General features: G+C 39.7%; 1 protein-coding gene across 9 annotated transcripts in view; it reads left to right on the top strand.

Annotated features, from left to right (window-relative positions):
* RNF111 (ring finger protein 111) overlaps window positions 1-17,713 on the top strand; it is a 60,876-nt gene that overhangs the window by 37,299 nt on the left and 5,864 nt on the right. For 7 of the 9 annotated variants that reach the window (XM_055808169.1, XM_055808180.1, XM_005234170.4 and 4 more), the window contains 6 exons: window positions 1,190-1,387; window positions 2,270-2,589; window positions 3,491-3,746; window positions 4,520-4,877; window positions 7,800-7,925; window positions 8,724-8,850. In XM_055808169.1, coding sequence (XP_055664144.1) covers window positions 1,190-1,387; window positions 2,270-2,589; window positions 3,491-3,746; window positions 4,520-4,877; window positions 7,800-7,925; window positions 8,724-8,850 — 1,385 coding nt within the window. The remainder of the gene's footprint in view (window positions 1-1,189; window positions 1,388-2,269; window positions 2,590-3,490; window positions 3,747-4,519; window positions 4,878-7,799; window positions 7,926-8,723; window positions 8,851-17,713) is intronic. The other 2 variants (XM_027782102.2, XM_027782101.2) reach the window with 1 other exon arrangement.

The raw sequence follows: 17,713 nt of genomic DNA, 5'->3' as shown, positions 1-17,713 counted from the left end.
CATGTTTCCCAAAAAATGTGCCTTTAAATAAAACCAGTAGATTGGAATGCATCGTGAAAATCCAAAAGAATTTAAATGTATGTATCGGGTCATGTTTTTTTAATGTGATGAATTGGAAGACTTGCAAGAAGGGAGATACATTTATTCTTTTGCTCACTGAGTTAATGATATACCTACTAGATGTAGAGAGAAATCTTGAAAACTAGTCATATTTTATTTTGAGACTTTGTGTAAGGGAAGTATTTGAAGTGTCTTGATGCCTTTTTTTTCCCCGATACCCATGCAGACATTTTTACTAAAAAAAAACCTGAGCTGTTTCTGATTATATTCCCTTTTATGGTATCTCATATTCCTAGTTATGTCATTGCCTTGTCAGTAATTAGAGAGAAATGTCAAACTTAAGTCAAAGACTTACTTTCTCAAAACTGAGTTCGAATTATACCACCAAGTGGTTTATAAAATTTAACCTGTTTACAACTGTGTAGTAGAGAACAAGATTTATCAAGTGTTTGGTGTATTTCCCTGGATCCAATTACATACATTGCTGACTATTACCTTTACAGTACACAAAATGAACATGTACGTACTTTTAACAGAAGTCTCAATTTTGATTTAATGAATCTGCTTTTACTGTGTATTGAGACTAGCAACCAAGTTTATTTTGCTATACTTTAGTAGTAATACGTGTCTAGAATGATTGGTTTGTAAAGCAGTACTGCTAGTTTAGATGTTAAGCTGTTCTTTGATAGTTATCTAAAAGTTTTTCTGTGCTTTGTAGGCTTTAAAAAAAGGTAAGAGTAGTAATAAAGTAGTCTGCCTGTGGATTTGCGAAAGATTTCAGCAAGTGTTTTCATCATGAAGTAGCAGAGTAACTTAATTTCATTTCTAGTAGTAATTTTTTCAGTAAATAAAAAATTGATGTGTCGGATTTGGTTGGGAATTGATTTTATATTAATTCTTAAAATTTGAGTTTATTTTAAAATTTAAAAAAAAAAAGATAAATTCCACCTCCCAAGTGAAACAGCACTAACTTTTCTACATGTCAGCCTTTTGTGTTCAGACTTTCTTAGCATCTGGTAAGACCAGAATTGAGAATTTCTTTTGCAAAATAATGAAAAAACCCAGCAACAACAATAAAACCCCCAGCAGCTTTTAAAGCTTAAACATGAAAGCTTTTTTATTTTGCTAGAGCCAACAGTTGTGCCAACCACATCAGCTAGAGTGGAGCCGCAGGTTGTGAGTTCTGCTTCCAGTAACAGTTCTAGTACGTCTACCTCAGAGCAGGCCTCTGATGCAGCTCCGAACGTCTCCAACGGCCAGCCCTCTGCAGCACCAGAGACGACTTCTAGTCTTCCCAGTGGCGGCACTGCTGGTCCTTCAGCTGGAGGTACAGAATAAGAGAGCCTTCTAACCTCTTGTGTTGCCCCCTAGTCCAAAGGGCGTACAGAACGCTAATTGGCATTCTCTAGATCAGATGGCGTGTGAACTTCTAGTACTGAATGTAACAGGAGTAAGTTGAGACGACAGGAACCTGAAAAAGGTCATTGATTTCTCCCCGGAGATGAAGGAATTTGTGCTGGAGGCTTCTGCTTTTGCTTATTGGAATGATTGGGTTATACCTCGCTTATTGAGGAGGTAGAAGGTAATTCACAGGGAATTAAGGATTAATTGCAGTGTGCTACAGCGGTGGTTTTTTTTTTTTAGCGTGTATTGTAAGAAAGTGAAGGATACAGAGAGAGTCCTTGAACCTCCCCCTGAAGATTACTTCACTAGAAGCACATTTATAGAGGCCTGTATAGATACTGACCTATAATAGAGCTGTACAGGCAGGTAGCACTCATATCATCTCTGAAACGTGGGTGCTGTGCCCCTAATCTGCAAGTCAAGTGAGGTATGAAAAGCCTGAAATGACCACAGTTGTACAAGAATTCAAGGTCTCTGCAGACTAACCACAGGGACAATCTTTCCTCCTTTCCCTACTGATAATATGTCTTAAACTGGTGGAATAAGGCAAGTGTCACTTCATGTCCTCTAATGGTTTCTATGAGTACATCCCCCCAACCATTCAGCTTTGGTTCATTTAGCTGGCATAGCTAAATCTTTTCATATCCTGTTGGTTTTGGTTTAGTATAGCTCTGTTTTTCAGTTGGTTAATTATTTAATTGTGAAGTACAGTATTAATTTTTTTTTTTCGGTTTAAGACACTGTCTGATAGTAGTCAGCTTTACTAATTTCTTTCACTTCAATATTAACTTTCTTTATCTTCAAGATGATGTAAGAAGAACTGCATCTAATACAACACTGGAAACTGGCCCTCCGGCCATGCCAAGGTTACCGTCGTGCTGCCCTCAGCATTCTCCTTGTGGAGGACCTTCACAGACTCATCATGCATTGGGGCACCCGCATACAAGCTGCTTTCAGCAGCATGGCCACCACTTTCAACATCACCACCACCACCACCACAACCCTCACCCAGCTGTTCCGCTGTCTCCTTCATTCAGTGACTCCAGCTGCCCTGTTGAGAGGCCTCCTCCAGTGCCGGCACCTTGTGGAGCAAGCAGCAGTTCTGGCACCAGTTACCATGACCAGGCAGGTTTAATTTTTGTGACTTTCTCTTTGAGATTTCCAGTTGTTAGAGATAGGAGATAATAGGATAGGATGCTGCATGGTGGATTGTTCTCTTGTTCTGTAGCAGGCATTATAGAAGGGAACTAAAAGAAAAATTTGAGCTAAAATATATGGACACGAAAATTTGAAATTTTACACAAATGCGTAATCCAACAAGTAATCATTGACAGCTGATATCCCCTCTTTTTGACTGTAAGTGGCTGTTTAAGCAAACCAAACATAAATACCTTGAAATAAACTGTCTGTGATAGCAGTTGTGCAGTGCAAGTAATTGAGCTGCCTTAAAGCAAGAAAAAATCAAGTCTAATGTTCTGCTTATGAAAGTTATAAAAGAATTGGTTACTCTTCTAAAAGCGTTTCTTGAGATTTTAAGTGACTAAAATCACAGCTCTAAAATAATACGGTTATAAGTAAGAACAGTACTGTGCAAACTTAATTTACAACATGCAACACTGTCAATCTGGTTTCTCTTTTAAGTGTAATACATTAGGCACAACTAAAACACGAAAGATTGTTTTTTCCTCCCAAATTTTTCAAGGCATGGAGCTCCCATACACTCAGTGATTAATCCATCATAGGGGTTTTGGTGGTGTGTTTTTTTTTTTTTTTTTCTTCTGGGGGTGTGTGTGTGTGGTATTTCAGTCTGATGTAATGAATTTAGTCTCTCTTACCAGATTTAAAAATATAGGAAAAAGGAATGTTAACCATGTTTAAAGAATATTCCAGAGTTGAGCCTTAAAACTTTAAAATCTGGATCCCAGTTGCTTATGATAGTATTTATTTTTTTTCACACTGTGTTTGAGGGTGACTTTGTTTTCAATGTCTGAAAAAGGGCTTGAAAAAGGATGGTTTGTTTACACAGCAGGCATTGCCGGTAGACTTAAGCAGCAGTGGTATAAGAAGTCATGGAAGTGGTGCTTTTCATGGAACATCTGCTTTTGACCCCTGCTGTCCTGGTTCTTCATCTCGAACTGCAATTTATGGGCATCAGGCTGGTGCTGGCCCAAGCCAGTCCATAACAATAGATGGGTATGGATCAAGTATGGTTGCACAGCCACAGCCCCAGCCTCCTCCTCAGGCATCGCTCTCTTCCTGTCGGCATTATATGCATTCTCCTTGTAAGTCCTGATAAGTACTGGGTACCTGTGGGGGGTGGGGAACCAACTAAATAACAGAAAACAGCTTCCTGGCAACCTATGAAAACTCTCACTAGCTGCTTGCTTCGATCTTGGAGCTAGCCTGGCAAAATGCGTATTAAGAAACAAAACAGTTCAGCTTGTGTAGTGGATTTGAACAGGATCAAGATGAAGTTAAAATATTTGCTTTTGAGTGACCTTAATAACATTCAGACTTTAAAAACTGTATTTACTATGAAAATATTTTTGATCTACTTTGTATTTTAGCAATGCCTTTTTATTTCTTTCCCCTTGGTGTGTCTCCTGTCCCATTCCCCCAGTGAGTTTTGCCAAAGGAAGCTCAGTCAGCTCATTTGTCTGACTATGATTTCTTGGGTTTGGATTTTATTGTCTCTACAGACTGTGGCGGGGCAGAGGATTGAATTTTTTAAGGATTAACAACAAACTTGAGTAAAATTTCTTACCATATATACCTTTACCAGCACGCATCACACAGATATTTTTTTTTGGGGGGGGGGGGGGGGGGGGGGGTTAACCAACATTGGCAAGTGGAATACTTTTGGCTGCAGGAAGTGTGGGTTCCTTTCACAGTATATTGCTGGAATCACTTTATTTAAAAACTGCATAAACACATATTCACATGTGGCCACAGGTGTAATAACACTGAGGCACTTGTGTGAAGATATTTTTTAAAATGAATTTAACTCAAAACCTGTTGCTGACCAAATTAAAAGCACTTGATGTTTTCATTGCAGATGCTTCTTTGACCAGACCTCTCCATCATCAAGCTTCTGCATGTCCTCACTCTCATGGAAATCCTCCTCCACAGCCACAGCCTCCACCTCAAGTAGATTATGTTATCCCTCATCCAGTGCATCCCTTCCATCCTTCAATCTCCTCTCATGCATCTTCTCATCCTGTGCCACCTCCACCTCCACCACCAACTCATCCTTTAGCCAATGCAGCTGCTCCAATACCACAGCATCTTCCTGCAACACACCAGCCTATATCCCATCACATCCCTGCAACAGCACCTCCAGCACAGAGGCTACATCCTCATGAAGTGATCCAGAGGATGGAGGTCCAGAGAAGAAGAATGATGCAACACCCAACGTATGTCACAAATGTACTCAGAGCAATATCTAAACATATAGTTCGTTTCCCTCAGGTTTGTAAAATGTTGCATGTGAATCTCAAACTGTTAAATGCATGGTTAGGAACTGTTAAGTGTTAAACCATGGTAAGAAGTGTCTTTACACATACTGTTCACAGTCATGTGAGCATTAAGACTTGCACCTGTTCCATTACATTTCTCAGTAGCGTCTCCAGGTAAGGCACAAATGGGGCATGGAGGGGAAGCTTACGTTTCTCTTGCCCGTTACTCATCTTCCAGATAACAGGCAGGAATTCTTCTTCAAACTGGACATCCTAGAAAGTACACCATAAGCTCCTTTCAAATGTGTTCCTTGACACATGTTCCTTTGTTTTGCCTTGTTTGATGCTGTTAAGATTCTTTTTACCTAACTAATGCTTTAAAATAAAGTGAACGAGTTATTCTAAGAGACTCTTTATCAGGTTTAATTCAGATTTAACCTTAGGTACTTACCTAATGCCTTGGTCTTTAGAAGAAAAGGAAAAGACTGAGTAGTACCTGTAAGAGAATGTGACCAATGTTGAGATGTAGCTTTGGTGATAATTGTTTAAGAGATGCTACTGTTGTTGCTAAGCTAGATTCATGACACTAGTATTAACAGAAATCATGTCAACACTGGCTTCGTATTCAATCATGAAGTAGCTGATTTTCATTCTGGAGATAAAGCTTTTAAATATCCAAGAGAAATTTAAGAATGAGCTCTCTAGCTGTTGTTCCTAACTTTGTTACGCAGATTCTGCTGGTAACTAACTTAAAACTGATTTAGAAGTTAATAATTGAACAAGTTTGCTTTAACTGCAACTTTTGAGGCAGTTTCCATGTAATTCATAAAAATACCTATAGACAGTAACTGCTCACAAAGTGGCACGGACAGACTTTCCCTCCTCTGCGCCCCAGGAAAGTCAGATATAGCCCTGCTTCCTCAGTCATCAAAACTTTGATCAGTCTGAACCTGTACGTGTTCTTTTGTAACCTTTGCTATGCAAATGGTGTAACCTCTAAACACCCTAACCTAAATGCACCAGCACACTGCTTGTGTGTGTCTGTGATTATGCAGTCATACCCAAAAATTAATTTTGGAACATTCAAGCCAGTGAATGTGAGACAGCAAGATAGCGTTTTAAGGAAAAGTAGTAGTGGTAGCTATCTCACCAGTTCTGGAAACTTTTTGGTAGTTTTGGGATCGGAAATGTGAATATTGGCATTTCTTAGCCTAGTGGATTTTCTTTGTATGTATAGAAACTGTAGTCAGATGTCGATGATAGGTTCTTCCTTGACATTCTCTGTGAAGTCACCAGTCTCAGGTCAGACTGTCAGTTTGCTCAGCGAGGTTTCTGCTCTATAGTTTTGTTTTGTCACCTTATGAAATCGTTCTGCCTGCCCTTGGGCTATCTCTTTCCCTCTAATCCTCATACAAATTACTTGCAAAATCAGTTTTGTGAGTGTCTTGACCCAACGTAATATAAATCTGACCACCCAAAACTTGTGTACATTCACTCTGCTATTTAATGCACAGACTGAGACTGCCAGCAGACTTGCAGCTCCTTCTGGTTCCGTGTCCCAGCATCTCAAAGTGCGCTTAAGGTGGTGTTTCTAGAAAGAGGACATGGGATAGTCTAGTGCTTGTACCTTCTGTCTAACAATGTAGGAATTTTTCAGGATTGGAAGTAGAGAATGGCTAGAGTCCTTGCTGTCATGTCTCAGGTATGTGTACGACAGCTGGAACTTCTTTAGGGGCTTGGAATCAGCCACAAAATGTGATGTGTGAGGGTGTGCTGCATTTATGCAACATAAGGGTTTTCTGTTTCTTTTAAATCTGATCACCCACTTCATACTAAGATTGTGGTATAGACAGCCTAGGAGTTTTACATTCATAGAAATAGTTTCCAATGTGTTTCTTTTAAATTAAGACTCATTTGAGGAAAAATGGGCCTACATGACATTCAGTTTTCATGGAATTATGGAAGTAATTTTGCTGTGGTGGTTTTTTTCATTAAAGTATGCCCTTCTAGGTTTTTCCCGGTAGCTATTTGATAAACTGAAGGGAGGTGAAACTAGGTTCTGCTGATAGGTCTGTACATTGTAGAAAACCAGTACTTCTATCATAATTTATACAAGCCTGACAGAGAATAGCGTCCTCTTAAGTAACTTTGTCTGGTCTGCTTTATCAGGTGGTTTAAAGTGGTACTGAATCTGAGGAGTGTGCTACTTTTGGCAAAATCCAAGTTTCTAGGTTGAATAGAAAAAAACTTTTATGCATTGAAAGCAATGAAAACGAAAATATCAGTCGATTTCTTCCTGTAACTGGGAAGTGGTAAAGGAACAGAAGTCAGTCAGCAGGTTTCTTTGAAGATTTTTTTGAAAGCCATAGTTGTTCTGTACCAGCTGGCATGGAAGAAAAACAGTGTGCTTTTACTACTTGAGCTGTGACGCAGACGTGTTCCAAGGAGAATGTCCTCTGATTAGTGTATCAAGGTTCCCCTGATTACTTTTGCTGGTAATAGTTTGACTAGAAATAAACCATGGCATAGCTGTGAATGACTCTGAATCTCAACGTGACTGTCAGGTGGCCTTAATTGCCTACCTGCATTTTGAGGTTTGGATTAAACACTTTGTCAGTCCTTCTGTAGTCATGTCTGCTAAGTGAAGGGCAGATCACAGTAGCTGAAGCTGGCTTTGTCTTTGCATATCAAATCTGTATTATAATTATTTTCTAATTTGTATCTAAAGTTGAAATTAAAATACTGTATGGGGAGTTTTGTTTGTTTTTTTTAGTTTAAACACATTCCAGTAATTCAATCTGTAACATTTTGATGATGGATGTTGCTTTCTTGATACTAACAAGTATGTGAAATTAACTGTTTCTGTTTCATGTCATTTAGACGTGCTCATGAGAGGCCTCCTCCGCACCCTCACAGAATGCATCCCAATTATGGTCATGGGCATCACATTCATGTGCCTCAGACAATGTCTTCCCATCCTCGACAAGCCCCAGAGAGATCTGCCTGGTTAGTGATCAGATACTATTTTAGTTCTTTGGTACTCAGGACAAAAGACCATAATGTACTGATCACAGAGCTGATAATATTGTCTGTGACTTTAGGAAAAGCTGCATGCACCTGGACTTGAAAATTTGTAGACATTGATATAGCTTTGACTGCTTTGAGTACTCTTTATGTTAAATGTATTTCTAAGCTTTTTTTATCCATTGCTTGTAAAATGGAATTGAGTTTTACTGACTGTAGGTAGCTATTTCAAGAACTGATTTTAAAATAGGCAAGTAAAACGTTGCTGAAAACTGTTGTTATATTTATGCTTTTTGTACAGTAGAGGTTTGGATTTGAGTTACCAATTTATTGTCTCCCTTTTGTCTGAACTTATTTAACATTGTGTCAGGCCCACTCATGAAGCTTACATTTAAGTTTCATAATATATTTATTATTTTAAAAAATAAAAAGACACTTCTGACTGTTAGGGAAGAGGTGCATGCATGACAGCTGCTGTTCCCACACTGTGAGCTATAGAAAAGACTCCACACTGATCATATTCCTGGGCACAATAAATGTGGAGCATAAATCTTATGATTTATCACACTAAATCTTCACAGCTGATTTAAAAACAACTAAGTTATGATAGGACTGAGAGAATTCTTTAGCAAAGTTTTTAGATAAGTTTAGTGTTTTTTTTTTTTAATGTAAGACTGTTACAGTAGCTGTGCTGGTGTTGTGTGCTTTCCAAAGCAGTGGAATTGTATCTGGGAGTCAGGATGTACCTTTACTGTAATGCCACTTTCATTCATGTGACAGGGAACTGGGAATTGAAGCTGGTGTGACTGCAGCTACTTACCCTCCAGGGCCCTTGCATCCTCACTTGGCCCACTACCATGCACCTCCTCGACTTCATCACTTGCAAATAGGAGCTCTTCCTCTAATGGTAAGGAGATAGCTCACAAAAAATGATGGTCATTGGTCATTGTAATTATTTTATTTGCCAGGGAAGTTATTTTGAGGTTTACTGCATTTGATTGGATACATGTACGTTGCTGTAAACATCAGTGGCTCAACTGAAGAGGAAAATAAAATACTGCAGTGTTACTGTGTGTTGCTCCCAGAGAGGGAACTAGAACAGGCTCGTTGTTTAATAAGAGAAAACAGTATAGGCCACTAACATTTCTAACTTCAGCTTTTGTAAAATGAAACATATTTGAATTAAATTGTCACTTGCATTACAATGCATTGACCCTCTGCATCTGATTTTTAAAGTTCAGGTGGTTCTTAAATAAGTTTTGGATTGTTAAAGGTACCAACTTTCCACCCAGTGCATGAGGATTAGCACTGGTGCTTTATTTTTAAGGTGTGTATATAGCACAGCTAGAACTCCATCTAGAGATTCGGTTATTTTCAAATAATATTTGATGTTCATTGAACTAATTCGGTGTGATAAAATACATAATTTTGTAGCATTAAGTGTTACAAGCAACAGGAAGTGTGAGGGTGAACTAGTCCCTTGTTACACTTAACTTTTTTCAGTCTACAGTAGAAAACCAAGGAAAATCAGTGTAACTCTTGACTTCTACAGAGTATTATTTTTGAAAGAATGTCTGTAGGTTTGTTTAGAATACTCCTTAATTTTGTTTAATGAAAATTCACAAAGACACAAATTTAGTTTAACAGAGTATGTTTAGTGTTTCTATGTGATATTCTGTGTGGCTAACCCATGTTATTTAACCCTCTTAAAGCAAGATAATCTAATAAAAATTGTGGGATCATCCATAAAATTTTAATTAAATATCAACCTGCAAGTCTTGTCCATCCAGAATTCCTCTGTTAGTAGCCAGAACTGACATCTAGGGATTGAACTGTAAATTTACAACCAATACTGTAATAGCTGTCTCTGCATAGTCTGGTTTTGCATTCTTTGTTCCTTGCTATTTGCTAACAAACATGATGATAATCCTTAAGAACCTTCCTGATATATCAGGGTTGGTATTTTGTTGATGCACAACTTGCATACTTATCACAGACTTTCTAGAGCAGTCTGTAGAATTTGGTATTTTTGTGTAGCCCACAAGATTCTTACTGCATAACCTTATCTCCTGTGCATCATCTATTCAGATTAAGATTTTCTGCATTCTTCTCCAGTTAGGTGTCAGGGTTTTTTGTTTTTTTTTTCAAGTGGATGAAAAATGGCTTGCGCCTCTCACATTTAGTTTGTGTTGGACTGTAACAGACAACATCCATTCTTTTAAATTCTCAAAGAGAAAGGGCCCTCTCAATAGTTCAGGGAACTGTGGTTGCATTAGGAGGCAGGGAGTTAAACATGCCTATTTTTATCTCTTTTTCTGTCAGGGCTAATAAGTTGGTTATGGGATTTATTTCCACTATTGCTGTGAGGTTTCTTAGAGTTCAGCTCATCCTTGTATTCCAGCATGATTAGAAACTTTTGACTGTTTAGCTTTCATAGGGGTATTCCTACAACTAAAACGTTACACAAGCAAGTAGTCAGGACCCTGCTGTTTATCTTCTTTTTCGCAGTAGAATGGAAGAAAGATGTAACAGAGAATCTCCAGAAGTATTTCCTGAATGTGATAAACTTGTCCTTCTGCTCAGTGACTGCTGTTACCAATTGATAAAAGTGTCAGATGAAATAGGGTTCTTCAACTGCACAGAAACGTGCATGTGTAGGGGTATCTACTCCGCATAACAGTAATTCATGGATCTCTGGATGAAATTGAATTGAAGTTGTTTGTATGTTGAGGTTTTGTATACACTGTACGGACAGCGTGATTTATAGTGTGTAGACTGATGTAAGCAGTACTTCCTCAAATGTTGGGATGTGTTTAGTACCTTGTTATGATCAGATCAAGTGTTACTTGAAGTTGTGTTCTGAGTCTGCCTAAGTTGAAGCGTTTTCAGGTTATACACACTAGAAGAACATAAAGGCAGGTTAGAGCACTGCTAACAGTTATCTATACAATAAGTTCAAAGCATTACAAACGTATTTTGATGATTCTTCCCCTTCTGTGGCAGTAAGGAAAGCCAAAGTTTTCTTCATTTGCATGTATGTGAGTACAGCAGATCTTTCAGCAAAATTGACTTGGAATACAGAGTAAATATTCAGTCAAGTTTTTAATCTAACTAAACTGGATATTTTTTTAAAAGTGCCATTTTAGTTTGTACTGAAGAGCAACAAATTAATTGCAGCTGTCACCTGGGTTTTTTCATTGTAACTTTAGGAACAGGGGCCAGGGAGGAGAGGCTGAACCATGATTAGAGTCCCTCTGCTAAGTGGTTAATTTTAAGAGGAGTGCTTTCTTTCAGTAAGTACAGAGGGTACTAATTAGCAATTGATAAGCCTCATTACTTGTATTCTTGATGGAGGTGTCATCAAATGTTGATGATCTCCATTCTGGGGGGGGGGCTGGGAGGGGCAGGGGGAGGTCTTTTAAAGTAAGTCGTGCAGTAGCTGAACTACAAAATTAATTTGTGTGGAGTCCACTTTCTGAAATAGCATGCTAGCTAATAGGCAGTTTGTGTTTTTTCTGTCTGTTCTGTCTGGAGTCTTAAAACCCCTTCAAACTACTGCCAGACCATAAAGGGCATAATGGATTATTTGGGTTTTCATGTCACTAGTACTCTGTGTCAATTTCAGATTTTAATTAGATGCAGATAAACTAATCATCTTGTCAGTGCTGGAATATGTAGACTGCTGTTCTAATCCTCGGGGAGACAAAGTGATAGAGATATGTTGGGGAGATAATTAGTGTTCAGCAGGTTTGACAGTCCACATAAAGGGTGGGGGAAACAAAATCTCCTTTTTCGTTAGCTCAGTTGAAAAAACTTTTAACCTGTTTAAATGATGCTCCAGGAGGAATCCTAGATGAAGAGCAGTTAAAAAGAGCTTGCTTCATATCTAGACAAGGATCAGGCTGCTCCCCTCTTCAATTTAACACAATTACCTTAAGTGTAACCCTGGCTTAGAGTAGTTTGTGTTCCCATCATTATTGCTTTAATGCCATGTACGTACTGAGGAAACATCTTCTGTCAAAGTGGGTTTTTTTAGTGTAATTTGCTATAAAGTTTCAAAAGTCTGCAGGCATTCATTGAGAAATTTAATTTAGTTCTGCTTTAAAACAGGACTTTGCTCTGAATATGAGTTAGTTACTAAGACGCTTTAAAGAAAATCGGCACTTTATATTTTAAATCTGCTCTGCTAAAGAAAGGGTTATTTTTATGAATTGGGTTTGTTCGTCTTTGTCGTTCAATGGAGTGTAGGGTGAAAGGTTAAAACTAGGTGGTCTTGTTTCTCCCCCATCCATCTTCTCCTTTTCATAGTCAAAGAAGAAAAATGATCTCTTCAGCAGTAAACAGAGAATTTTGAATGGAATATAGACCTGAAGTAAGCAGTATACCCTTTGTGCCTTTTAACTCAATATACTTTTGTTTTGTTTAGGTGAATAACTAGCTACAGCTGGTCTGGAATTTTGACTATTTAAAATTTAAGCAACAAATGTGTCTTAGTTTTCTGTTTTATAAAAGGTATCTGTGGTGGTTTGACCCTGGCTGAATGTCAGGTGCCCACCGAAACTACTCTATCACTCCCCTCCTCAACCAGACGGGAGAGAAAATAGAAAGGCTTGCAGGTTGAGGTAAGGACAGGGAGATCACTTGGTAATTGCTGTCACAGGCAAAACAGACTCAACTTGGGGAAATGAGTTTTCTTACCATACAAATGAGGAAAACCCCTTTCTCCCTACTCTTCCCTTCTGCCCAGGCTTAATTCCTGATTTCTCTTTCTCCTCCACCCATGCAGCGCAGGCGAACAGGGAATGAGGGTTACGGTCAGTTCGTCACGTTGATTCTGTCGCTCCTTCCTCCTCACACTCTGCCCCCTCTCCAGCGCAGGGTCCGTCCCACAGGAGACAGCCCTCCATGAACTTCTCCAGCGTGAGCCCTTCCATGGGCTGCAGCTCTGCACACGCTGCTCCAGCCGGGTCCCTCCCAGGGGGTGCCGTCCTGCAGGCACAGACTGCTCCAGTGTGGGGTCCCCGGGGGGCCACCAGCCTGCCCAGCAAACCCGCCCCAGCCCGGGCTCCCCTCCCCACGGGGCCACAGGTCCTGCCAGGAGCTGCTCCAGCGCAGGCTGCCCCACAGGGTGCCAGCCCCCTTGGGGCACCCCCTGCTCCGGCGTGGGGCCCTCCCCGGGCTGGGGGGGATCTGCTCCCCCGTTACCCCCTGGGCTGGGGGCACAGCCTGCCTCACCATGGCCTTCACCGCGGGCTGCCGGGGCATCCCCGCTCTGTGCCTGGAGCACCGCCTGCCCCCGCTGCGCTGACCTTGGTCTCTGCAGAGTTGTTGCTCTCCCAAAGTCTCGCTCCCTTCTCTTGCTGGTGCAGATTTATTTTTTTTCTCCCCTTCTTAATATGCTGCCCCAGAGGCGCTGCCAACGCTGCTGATTAGCTCGGCCTTGGCCAGCGGTGGGTCCGACTGGGAGCCAGCTGGTGTTGGCTCCACTGGGCATGGGGGAGGCTTCTGGCAGCTTCTCACAGGAGCCACCTCTGCAGCCCCCCACTACCAAAACCTTCCCATGCAAACCCACTACCAATATCTTAAAATAATGGAAGCTATTTATGTGCCTCTCAAATTGTTTCAGCTACCTGTTAATCTAGGAAGTTCCTGGGATATGCTGTTCCAGTCTCTTGACTCCAGCTTCTTCTGCCTGTTTTTGAATAGTGTCTTGTTCATCGTGAATTGGCTGGGGGGGCAGGGCAGAATTTTCTGGACTTTACAGCTTGCTAGCTATGGTGTAATAAATATCAATAGGGTTGATGCAACCCTTGAGAAGACTTCTTAATTTATTTGTGAACCTGGACTGCAGCTTGTCAGTCAGGGGGAGATCTCTGGATCATGATTTAAAAAAAAAAAAAAAAAGTTACTTATGGGAACTTCACCTCTCTCAGGTGTTACGCATGAAGCTTTCATATGCTGTCCACCCCTTTTTATTTCAGAGCCTTCCTGTTTTGTTCCTTTAACTGTTGACTGACTCATCAAGTGGTTGAGGCCATCTCTGCACTAGGTTGTAAAAATTGGGAGGGATTTGGAGGTATAGGCCATTAGGCCCCAGTATGTTATGGTAGGTGTGTGCTGGGCAGAGTAACATCACTCGGAGTGTAGTCATACAAGTATCACAGCTCTAAGAGCTGCAATTGTTCCATAGAAAAAAAGCCAACAAACTTGCTGTAAAGTATCTGAACACTTACCTTAAGGCTGTAACTTAAGGTAGCTGTTATAGTTCAAGGTGAAGTTTAGGTTTGAAATAGCCTTGATTAGCTGCATTAAATTTAACTGCATTTTTCAAATAAGGAAAGGCACTCTTGTAATGCAGCTGCTACTTTTTTTCCTAATATAAACATCAATTACTGTTCTTCAGGTTTTGGTAGAATATAGGCTGTTGCAGAGCTCTCATTTTATTTTCCACTCAGACACAGATATGGTTGGGTTTTAGCTGTGCAGCACATGTTCCTTCGCACAGTGTTTATGAAAACTGCAACTTTTCCTTGTTTGATTTTGGCTTAAGATATTAATTGATCAGCTTTATTTCCTTTTGGGTATTCATGTGAACCTAAGCAGTTAACTGGATAAGCTTAGTGTTGGGATTTATTTACTATGTATGAAGATCTTATATAAGTATGAAGATACTTAGATGTGAACCATTGAATAAAAGCTTGGGATGGACAAGATTAGTAGTACCATGCAAAGGAAGAATTGCTTCATGGACTGTGGCAACTGAAAGGCAAAAAGATCCTGGAAAGATGGAAGGTGTTTAAAGGAAGGTAGCAAGGAAGAAACTATTTCCTGCAGGTTAGCTGTTTCAAGCTCTTTCAGCATGTTTGTGTTCAGATGTAGCCTTGAATTTTTTAGTTGCTGCAAATTTTTGTGGTAGTGGGAGGTGTCAGTAGAAGAAAGTGTAAAACTAAAACAGATGATACTTGTTGTACAAGTAGCAAACAGTTCTTAGCAAACTTGTACTGGAATGTGCAGGTCCAGAGTAGGTTGCTTTGACTGTATCCAAAAGAATATATATGAGCACTTAGTGCAGACTGGCATTACCTTAAGCTCTTCCCTTTCTTCCTTAGCTTTGTGCCTTTCCTTTTTTCTTATGTTCAATATGAAAACTTCCTGAAATCACACCTACGTTTGTGTGTGGAGATGTTTCAGGAGAGCTGAAATCTCTTTGCATTTGAAGCTCGATGGTAACTGTCAGAGGGATTTTAATTAGATTGTTCTTAGTTGGGCATTACTGATAGTTGTTTCTTGCCCATGTTTTCTGCTTGTAGTCAAAAATGTAGTTAGTTAAAAATCTTGCTATGTTAGTGACTGCTTGTTCTGCAGGCATAGAAGTGCTATTTTTTTTCTTCACGACATGTTTTTTCAAAAGACAGTGTTTTACTTGGCCAGAAATGTAAGCTGCACTCTCACCATATTTTATAAAAAAGCCTGTACATAATTCATGTTCAGATAATTTTGCAGAGCTTTTATGCCATTCCCCATCAGGATAATATAAAGGCCCATTTATTAGCATGAAAATGTATTGTCCCACCCAGTGTTTTTGTTGTTTGAGTAGTTTGTTGTGGTATATACTCTTGAGAAATTCTTGGTTGGTTTTGCAGTGTTAAATTTAGTAGATTTCTTAAATAGTCTCCAGTAGCAGAATTTGTTCCAAATAGGAGACCTGTCTGCATGTCACTGCAGCTGGTAAGCTCTGATCTCTGAGGCAATTGGAACTGTAATTCTTGCATTACAGCAGTACACCTGTGACTTTCCAGCACCTGTAATGATGCAGTATCTCTGTTATCAGAGGCATTGTTTTCCAACAAACTGTTTCCAAATCCTGGTGAATCAAAAAAACAAGCCATGAAAGTCACTCCTGAAACTTGGGTTAGGTTTTGTGAGGACTTTCCTTTCCTCTGAGCAGAGGCAATCAATTGACAATGTCATAACAGGCAATGGAAACTTCCGAGTGATGCCAGACAGCTCTCTACCTAGTTAGAAACCTGTGACAAGAGCTATATGCGTAGTTGGATGAGCAACCTAGTTTTTTAAATGGGTTTTCTGTAACTGGAAGACAAAGTAGAATTACTTCAGTGGAGAATGGATCATAAATCACTGATTATCTGAGACAGATTTCTTACAATGTATTTTTTACAAATTACCATGTTTTTAGTGCACTCTCCCAAATTCCTCTGTTACAGCTGCAGTTTACAGACCTGTGACACCAATAGATTGTTATTTACAGGAAGTGTTCAGGTGTGCAGATGAATATACATATCTTGTGATATAAAATTCTATATTTGCAGTTGTATTGAATCCACGTATTAGTATATAATCTTTGTAGATACACTCTGCATATTGCATAACAACTTAGATCTTTAAATTGATACAGTGCTGCACTTTGCAGCAGTCATCCTGTCTTGTTTCCCAGCTCTAATTAGCACCAGACCAACAGATACTTAGGCTGCTTGTGAGAGAGGCACTCCCTGTATTAGTATTCTGGAAGTAGTCTGAAAGTAAATTTTCAGTTTCTATTACTCTGGTTTGTAAGAATCTAGTACTAACAGTGTCACTGTATTTGTAGCTTATATTGGCACTACATGGTCATCATTTAGCAAGCACCTTGTGAACTGCTTTAAAATATTCTGGTTTTCTTTTCTGGAAAAAAAATAGTATTTAGGGCAGAGAAATCTTTTCTGTCCCTGTCAGCTTTAAATTACTGGACTGGATTTGAAAAATGTAGAAAGGTAGCTTATTGGCCTGTTAACGTTATGTAAGGAGCTTCGGCTCTGCCTGTGCTTTCTCACAAAGCATTAATTCAGTTTTACACTTTTACATATGGTAAGTTTAGAAGTGTTTGCTGGAAATAAGAAAAGCCACGCATGAATACCTGACTTCATGAATAATGTCTGGGGTGTCTGACTTGTTGACAGCCTCATGAGATGAATTTTGAGCTGTCATGCAGCAGCAGAGATGTTACCAGCTGATAGCAGAGGAAGGAAGATAGTACTTAAGCACTTCATGTTATTTCCAAATGAACTGCTGCTTACAGTCCTCGTATCAGTTACGCTCTACATGATTAAACACGCTGAATCTGCTGGTCGTTTGGGGTTTTTTTACCTGTTTTAAAAATTGCTGCTAATACCATTATTCGTTCACCATGTGGGGGTAAAAATGGACTGCAGAAGCCCTGCTGTGGTGGTGGTCTGCTTTCCTGTATGAACAGCACTGGTTCTTGATGTGGCTGTAGGTGTGTCACTGGACACTGGTTATTTTTTTCACTGCTTGTATCTCTTTAATATGCAAGGAAGTCAGCGGATGCTTGAATTAGAGTGTATGTAGAGTTGCCTGTGACATTAGATCTGAGTTTTGAGTGTTACTGGTTTTTTTTATCTGCCTGTAAATTTGAAGTGTGTCTGAAGATGTTGAGTTGTTTTGAGTAAGATAAGGATATTGTCTGGTTTTTTCCAGACTGAGTATTTTAGCCTTGTTTCTTCTGCGGTACCAAAAATTTGTATTTGAGAACCTGTAGCAAGTCCTTCTTGTAACTTCATGCATAGCTTTTAGGTGTTTTGTTTACAAATATAGGTAGATATTTATGGCAGTTTATGTAGAGTTGGTTGAGACTTTGAGACCTGGGAGGTGAGACCAAGCAATATGTAATGCAGATGTGGAGAGACTGTAATAGAGGATCTAGTCTCGCTTCTGTTTTGCTTCTGGTTGTGTTTAGAGAGCTCAGCGTGGTG

The sequence above is a fragment of the Falco peregrinus genome, chromosome 1, assembly GCF_023634155.1.
Source record: "Falco peregrinus isolate bFalPer1 chromosome 1, bFalPer1.pri, whole genome shotgun sequence".
Lineage (NCBI taxonomy): Eukaryota > Metazoa > Chordata > Aves > Falconiformes > Falconidae > Falco > Falco peregrinus.
The sequence above is the reverse complement of the archived record's forward strand: the minus strand, read 5'-3'. Positions and strand labels throughout refer to the sequence as shown.